The sequence below is a fragment of the Oryza brachyantha genome, chromosome 8 (genome assembly GCF_000231095.2).
Source record: "Oryza brachyantha chromosome 8, ObraRS2, whole genome shotgun sequence".
In the NCBI taxonomy this organism is placed as follows: Eukaryota; Viridiplantae; Streptophyta; class Magnoliopsida; order Poales; family Poaceae; genus Oryza; species Oryza brachyantha.
This window is the reverse complement of record NC_023170.2, coordinates 14606250-14614926: the sequence shown is the minus strand read 5'-3', so window position 1 is coordinate 14614926 and position 8677 is coordinate 14606250. Positions and strand designations below refer to the sequence as shown.

Genomic DNA, 8677 nt, shown 5'->3' with positions numbered 1-8677 from the left:
TTTGACAGCATACAACGGGCCTTTGAAATAATTGTCCTGTTCATACGCTCAACTACGCCGTTATGTTGAGGTGTATGAGAAACGGTGTAGTGGCGCACAATGCCTTCTGACCTACAATATGATTTAAATTGCCTAGAACAGAACTCCATCTCATTATCAGTACGAAGGACTTTCACCTTCCTTTCAGTCTGTTCTTTCGACCATAGTCTTCCATTCCTTAAATACCAAAAAGGCTTCAAATTTGTGCTTTAGAAAATAGGGCCAAACTTTTCTCGAATAATCATCAACGATAGTCATCATATAACGAGCACCTCCAAATGACCTCTTACGAGCAGGACCCCATAAGTCAGAATGCACATAATCAAGAATACCTTCAGTAGTATGTGTGGATGTGGTAAACTTCACCCTCTTGTGTTTGCCAAAGATACAATGCTCACAAAATTTCAACTTTCCGATGTTTTGTTCATCTAGTAATCCTCTCTTGCTCAATTCTGCCAAACCAATTTCACTCATATGCCCGAGACGCATATGCCAAAGATCGGAATTCGATAATGAATCGGTAATTGCAGCAACATTACCTACTATCGTAGTACCTCGTAGATGGTACAAATCGGCAGTTTTAATGTTAGCTTTCGTCACAACAAGAGAGCCTTTTGTTACCTTCAAAATTCCGTCTCCACCAGAATATCTGTACCCTTTGTGATAAAGAGTAGATAAAGAGATGAGATTTCTCTTTAAACTAGGAATATGCCGCACATCTGATAATGTTCTAATGCAGCCATCATACATCTTGATCTGTATAGTACCAACGCCCGCAACTTTGCAGGGCGTATTATCACCCATCAAAACATTACCACCTTGTACAGGTTCATAGGTGGTAAACCAATCCCTATTAGGACACATATGATAGGTGCATCCAGTATCAAGAAGCCACTCATCACTTGTTTGTACACAACCAACATAAGCAACCAGTAATTCTGCATTTGGTTTATTATCAGTAGCAACTGCGGCTTTACCTTGCTCTTCTTGCTTACCTTTCGGTTTATAATTTCCCTTGTGCTTTTCTTTGTTCTGTAGCTTCCAACAATCGGAAATATCATGTCCGCCTCTCTTGCAGTATTTGCATGACTTATATCTACCTCTGGATTTTGATCTCCCGCGGTAGCCACTAGAACTTTTGTCTCTTGATTTGTTGTCTGTGTTCTTCTCTGGTTGCCTGCCCCGAACAACCAAGCTTTCTGGTTGTGAGTTAGATCCTTCAGAAGGTACCATCTTCTTCATCTTTTCTTTGGCATGCAAAGCATCATAAACTTCTTGCAAAGTTAGAGTATCACGACTATACAAGATAGTATCTCTGAAATTTGCATATGAGCTAGGCAATGAGCACAACAGAATAAGGCCTAAATCCTCTTCTTCATACTTTATCTCCATGGACTCAAGGTCAGCAACAATTTCCTTGAAAGTGGAGAGATGATCCATCACAGACTCATCATCTTGTAACTTGTGTAGAAATAACTTTTGCTTCAAGTGCATCTTGCTGGTTAGATCCTTTGTCATGCATATCTGTTCCAGCTTCAACCACAGCGCGGCAGCTGTCTTCTCCTTAAGCACTTCCTGCAAAATATTATTGGATAGATGAAGATGGATATATGCCATAGCCTTACGGTCTCTCTTCTTCTCATCGTCGGACCAATCATTTGCCCTTTGGTTGTTGAATCCATCAAGCGCATCATCTAGATCTTGCTGTGCAAGAATTGCACGCATCTTCACTTGCCACAATGAGAATCTTGTGTCTCGGTTCTAAAAGAGGTAGATCATACTTTAAACTCGCCATTGGGAATAAATCCTGAATCTGTTGGTATTAATATGTTGAACCCAAGCAGATACGCGAAACTCCAGTGCTCGGAACGATGCACAATAGTTGATCTGACAACTTTTGGGTACACAAGATCGGGTAAATGTAGCAATTAAATCTGAAAAGAAAAACGATACTGTTACTGTAGCTGTACTGTAGCTGCTACAGTAGCGCGGATTGGACGGCACGATCTGATGGCTTGTCCTTGGAACGATCAATTTTTCTCCTGCGTGCGTGCGTCTGCTCCTTTCTTTTTCTTCTGTGCGGACGCGACGTCGAGTCGGAGTCGCCGCCGACTCCGACCTGATCTCGACGGAACGGCGATTCTGTAGATCGCCGGAAAAAGCCCGGTCAGCGGCAGCAACGTAGCGTAGATTAATCTTCGCGGCTCTGATACCAGTAGTTAGAAACAAAGGCACAAACGAGACACGAATTTAACGTGGAAAATCCTTGCGAGAAAAACCACGGGCGCTAACCGGCAATAATCACTATGAGGATATGATTACAATGCAGAGGAAACAATGAGAACTCTACTCTTCCTGTGCAAACTACAAGAGTATATATAAGGGGAAAATCTAAGAGTCCTAGTAGGATTAGGCGAAAGAATCCTATTAGGAAACTAATCCGACTCCTAGTAGGAAACAACTGGGAGAAACCTTCTAGGAAACTAATCCGGATATAATTCCAGATATAATTCGGATCACATATTTAACACAGCACCTGTTTCTTCTCAAACTAATAGCATCTCAATATATATTCTAATCAAGGAAAGTTCAACCAAGGCACCAAACCGTTGAAAGCAACCGGTGATTTAAGCCAATTAACGTTGTTGTTTATTAGGCTTAGTTGACATCCGCGATTAGCCAGATTGTGTATGTTTATTTATCTCCGGAGCTGACCCAATCTTGTCGCTTCCAACTAGTTCTTGATTCCTTTTGTTGCAGACGTGCATGCCTTTATACAAAGAACCCTAATTGCTCGATCGCCTCCTGCTAATCTCTGCCAATCTAGCTAGCTTGCTCCATCGACCTCCGTTTCATATAGGTCTCGTTGCTGCATCGATCGTAGCTTTGAATTCGAGCTGTCGATTACACCAGCTAAATTAGACGATGGCAAGCTCTAGCTCGCCGGGAGGTGCAAGCTCGAGCTCTCCTGGCGACAAGGTCAAGCTGGTGACCGTGCTGAGCATCGACGGCGGCGGCGTCAGGGGGATCATCCCGGCCACCGTCCTCGCCTTCCTCGAGAAAAAGCTCCAGGTAGGCGATGAACAATCGATCGATCCGCTGTGTTGATCTCGACCATTTCATGGAGCGAGTAAGTGTACGTTCTTGTTGCCATGAATCCGCTAGAGCTGTGTACGTGTACCTCTCTGTACGTGTAGGAGGTGGATGAGAATCCGGATGCGAGGATCGCGGACTACTTCGACGTCGTCGCCGGCACGAGCACCGGCGGCCTCCTGACGGCGATGCTCACCGCGCCGGACAAGAGCAGCGGCCGGCCGCTGTTCGCCGCCAAGGACTTGGCGAAGTTCTACGTCGACAACTCGCCCAATATCTTCCCACAGAAGTACGTATACGGCCCGAGTTCTTCGGCAGAGCAATTTTACCATCTTTGAAGAGATATTAAGAGATACTATTTTCTATGTAAAATTTAGTATCTCTTGGTACCTGATACCAAATTTTACGTAGAAAACAATGATACCTTATGTTACCTTCTCAAGAATGAGAAAAATGATCTCTTCGGTAGGGGGTCAGTAACCGGAGAAAAAAACGTATGAGTGGAATAATATTTTATTTATTAATTATTAACTAAAAAACTTGAAAAATATATTGATAAGGTTTTCTAAAACAACTTTGCTATATATATTTTATTGAAAAATACTACGTTAAACTAGCGTATGATAAGAGAATCTGTGTTATGACAAACTAATGCGCCCTAGTACCCAACCGTGCATATGTGCATGCCAGATGAATCAACTTTCCATTAAAAAAAAAAAGCCTAGCACGAGTTAACTGTCCAGAAGAAACATAATCCTTTCTGTACAAACAACAGCAATGGTTGCTGAAGTCTCAAGATTGCAGGATCGATCGATCGATCGGCCACGGCCAGCTAGTTAATTAATTAATTAATATATATATAGTTAATCACTTGGATTAATTATTGTAATGCCGGCGATCGAATCGAACTCGCAGGAACTGGGTGCTGTCCAAGATCGCCGGCACGCTGAGGATGGTGAGTGGCCCAAAGTACGACGGCAAGTACCTCCATTCCATTCTTCGCGAGAAGCTCGGCGACACGAGGTTGAGCGACACGCTGACGAACGTGGTTATTCCGACCTTCGACATCGCTAACCTGCAACCAACCATATTCTCCAAATTCGAGGTAGGCCGTCGTTTTCCGTTGATGTTTTCAGGGTCGATAGTTTGGCTTTCTAGGCGTATTTACAAATAAAAAATAATTTATAAATAAAACTTTTATGTAATTTTTTTAATAATTTGAAAGTAAATGTTGCAAAAGTATGTACGATGAAAGAAAATATAAAGTTAGATCTAAATTTAAATTTTAACTTATAATATAAATAGAAATGAAAAGATGATGGTGTCAGTGTCCGGCTCATCAGTCACCACACAGGCGCAATTTCGTCTAATCTCTATCAGTGAACAGCCACCACACTAATTTTCTTTCTACTAGTGGATCAGTGTCAATATCTTACTTTTCCAAGTGGAATGGCCACAAACAGATAGCTACCATGTGCGTATTGTTGTGCAAAGTCGCAGGGTGGCTTAGTTACACCTAGGAAAGGAATAGCTACACTGAAAATGAGTGAAACCATTTTTTTTAAATTTTGTTGGCATAGATAGAGTCAACAAGAGCATGCATAGAAGATAACACAATGTTTTCAGAAGTTCTAATTTAATTTAATTTAATTATTGATGGTTTGGTGATGATTAGTTGAAGTACAAACCACTGAAGAATGCTCTGTTGTCGGACATTTCGATCGGCACCTCCGCCGCTCCGACCTTCTTCCCGGCGCACTACTTCGAGACCAAAGACGACAGGGGCCAGACGAGGGAGTTCAACCTCGTCGATGGCGGCCTCGCCGCCAACAACCCGGTAACGGAGCAATTATCAGACAATTCTGTAGAAATTAGACTTATTCATGTAAATTTTCTGTGTTGCAAATTAAAGAGCCCAAACATATACTGCCTGGGCCCCGCTATATTGCTCTCTATTGGCAGTATTATAATTAATACAGTAAAATAGATCTGGACTATTGGATTATAGGGGTATATAAGTATTTTACTAACTCAATAGTTAGTGATAATGTTGGTATTTTTGATTTTATTAATTCTTCGTAAGAGGCTTATATTTATTTATCAGATTATATCACTTCCTAGTACATAGTTGACGAAACGTCCTTTTGTATATAGTTGACGACACGTCGTTTTGTAGGGGAAAAACGTATGATTATACCCCCTCAATCCTATTTTTTTTAATCATTACACCTCACCATGTTTCTACTAACGTCAAGTGAAGTGGTAGTAGAAATATATCTGAGCCCTCCAATAAATTTAAATCAGTAGTTCAGATTTATTTTCATTCCAAAGTTTAATGTATGTTCTCTATACATTTAAACTTAGTTTATTTAGTTGAACTAGTGTAGTTCATGGATTAACCACATGCCAACCTGCATCGATCCATATCTTATACTCCCTCCATTCCATATTATATATAAGACTTTCTGAGTGTAACTAGATTTATCCATATATCATATATCATTATATATGTGTCTAGATTTATTAGCAGACAAATAAATCTAAATAAGACAAAAAAAAGTCTTATAATGTGGAACGAATGGAGTAATATAAACCTAAATTAAGCACAATTGAGGACAATAATAAATAATATATGGACATGTCACTATATGGGCAGACGCTGTGTGCAATGAGCCAAGTGTCCAAGTACATAACCCTGGAGAAGGACAAGGACAGCGACTACGACTTCTTCCCGGTGAAGCCGGCAGAGTATGGCAAGTTCTTGGTGATCTCCATCGGCTGCGGATCGAATCACGATGAGAAGTACAGCGCCAAGGAGGCTGCCAAGTGGGGCGTCTTCAACTGGCTCGTCAAGGGTGGCTCAGCTCCCATCATCGACATGCTCACTACTGCTAGTGCCAACATGGTTGACATCCACCTCTGTGTCCTATTCAGCGCTCTTCACTCCGAAGAGAACTATCTGCGCATTCAGGTACATTACCTACGTGTGTGTGTGTGGTAAATGTGAAGTTTTTAGGCCATGTTATTTTGGTGATGAAAGATAAACTATTATTTGATTTTTTATAGCCACTTAATGCTATAAATGATAAAATTAACTACATTAAATTTAACAATCTAGACCACGTTCGTTAGTGGGGGAGTAAGGTAACTTACCTTGCAAAATGTAGTAATATATTAGTACATAATTAATTAATTATTAAAAAATATAAAATAGATTAATATGATTTTTTAAAACAACTTTCCTATAAAAAGTTTTTGCAAAAAATACACCGTTTAGCAGTTCAAAAAACGTGCGCGCGAAAAACGAGGGAGTTAAGTTAACTTAGCCTCTCGCCGAACGCGGCCCTGCTCTATAATAAACTTATATATATATATATATATATATAATATTTTACAAAATACACTTTTAGTATTTTAAGAAACATGCACGCAAGAACCGAAGAGAAATTTGCACGGTTCATCGTCAAATGAATGCAACCTTAGTTTACAATCCACGCCAAAATTTAAATTTTTAATTAAATTTAAAGTTGATTTTAGGTTTTTTCATCGTAGTTTATTTTTCGGACTTCGGTTTTAGCTTACTAATAACACATATATACAATTTTTATTTCTAAATTATTTTTAGTTTGTAAATACGTTATTTGAATTTTTTTCCTTAAAAAAGCCAAACAACTGCCTCTTTATTTGCAAGACTTAATTTGTTATTTAATTAACACAACAAGATGTCGCATCTGCTGTGTGCAAACGCAGTATGATCAGCTGAAGGGCAGTGCAGGCTCGATCGACGACAGCTCGAAGGAGAACCTGGACAACTTGGTGAGGATCGGGGAGGAGCTTCTCAAGAAGAACGTGTCACGGGTTGACCTAGAGACCGGCCGCTACGTGGACGTTCCCGGCGAGGGCACCAACGAGCAGCAGCTCACCAAGCTGGCGAAGCTGCTCTCCGACGAGCGCCGCCGCCGCCAAAACGAGCTTCCCAAGAATTGATAGAGAGAAAAAAAGGAGTGATTTTTACTGTCATTGGCTCCAGAAAAACCGTCCATGGCGTAAAAATTAATCTCTTTGAATTAAACTAAGTCGGTTATTTGGTGACGGTTTGGTCTCAGCTGTGTTGGGTGGTTGATTACTCCATTTGAAGCATGTTTCTTGATTTCGTTTTCCTTTTTTCCATTCATGTTTCATGCTGTACACATGCTTGATGTTGTACATATGTATCGATCATTGGTATAATTCCACTGGAGTATGGAGCAAGGGTACGTTCCAGAAGAACGTTTCAAGTGTTGTTTTAATTTGCCATTGGTGCATGTACACAGCATTTAGTGTATTGCATTGGTTTGTCCGTTATCGATGATTTGTATAAGGAGAAAAGGTACAAAATCTGACGAACCACGCATGTTTCTTAATTCTTACATATTGTTCCATGTGTAAATTATTCGGAGTTTCAATTCGGATCACCCATAAGAGCAACTTTAATATAAGAGCTAGCTACTAGCTCCATAAAAATGTCATGTCAACAAAAATTAATATAAACCAACTATACAATAAATACATACAAATATATACTACTCACTCCGTTTTATAAATCAAGATGTTTGACTTTTTAATTGTAATGTTTGATCATTTGTCTTATTAAAAAAATATGAAAATATCATTTATTTCGCTTGTGACTTACTTTATTATCAAAAGAACTTTAAGCATAACTTATCATTTTTTTATATTTGTACTAAATTTTTGAATAAGACGAATGATCAAACGTTGCAATAAAAAAGTCAAACATCTTACATTATGAAACGGAGGTAGTATATCATTACTACACGAGGCATCTCCTATACACATACCATCTTGCGCTGTATCTAGCTATAAATCTATAGCCATCTTTTCTTCTTTATCCTCTTTCTCCTCTATGTAAGAAGTATAATGTGATAGTGATAACTTTTAGAGTCCGCTTACATTAGGCATTAGGCATTGTATTCACTCTAACATAATGTTTTTTTATAAAAATTAGACAGTGTAATTTTAACATTTACTTTACCTTGACTACCCCTCCATCATCTGTAACTTTGTATGTTGTGGCTGCTGCAATGTGCCCCATCGCCGCGAGAATACCAAGCTGATGTAAAGGCTTCCTCATCCTTGGAGCCCCCTAGCTCTTACCCCAATAAGTTTAGGGGTTGTGCGAAGGACTGAGAGCAGGTACAATAGTAGGCTATAAGTCAGCTATAAATATATTTTAAAGAGATAAAATGGGAGAGAGAAGAGAGTGGACTACTAATTTATAGCTAGCTAGCTATAGCACGGCCTACAAGACGCCGTGTGTATGACATGTGGGACCATGTATTAATGTTTTGTAGGCAACTATTATATGAATTGCCTATTAGATTAACTATAGATAAATTAGAGCCAGTAGTTAGCTATACTATTGAACTTGCTCTGAAGGGACACGATCGCGTGGAGAGATATGGCCAAAGATGGGGATAGGTTGGAGGATGGAATCCAAGAGGCCGCACGCAATGCAAGAAAATTAAAGGTCATGGACAACACAATC

The 8677-nt window shown here is 39.7% G+C and overlaps 1 protein-coding gene across 1 annotated transcript; it reads left to right on the top strand.

The window, feature by feature from the left end:
- Positions 1 to 2750: 2750 nt before the first annotated feature.
- On the top strand, positions 2751 to 7509 carry LOC102711089 (patatin-like protein 2). Its single transcript, XM_006659435.3, has 6 exons — positions 2751 to 3111; positions 3237 to 3421; positions 4048 to 4237; positions 4808 to 4969; positions 5789 to 6103; positions 6883 to 7509. The coding sequence occupies exons 1-6, from the start codon at positions 2965 to 2967 to the stop codon at positions 7117 to 7119; spliced, it is 1236 nt and encodes a 411-aa protein (XP_006659498.2). The 5' UTR covers positions 2751 to 2964; the 3' UTR covers positions 7120 to 7509.
- The last annotated feature ends 1168 nt before the right edge of the window (positions 7510 to 8677 follow it).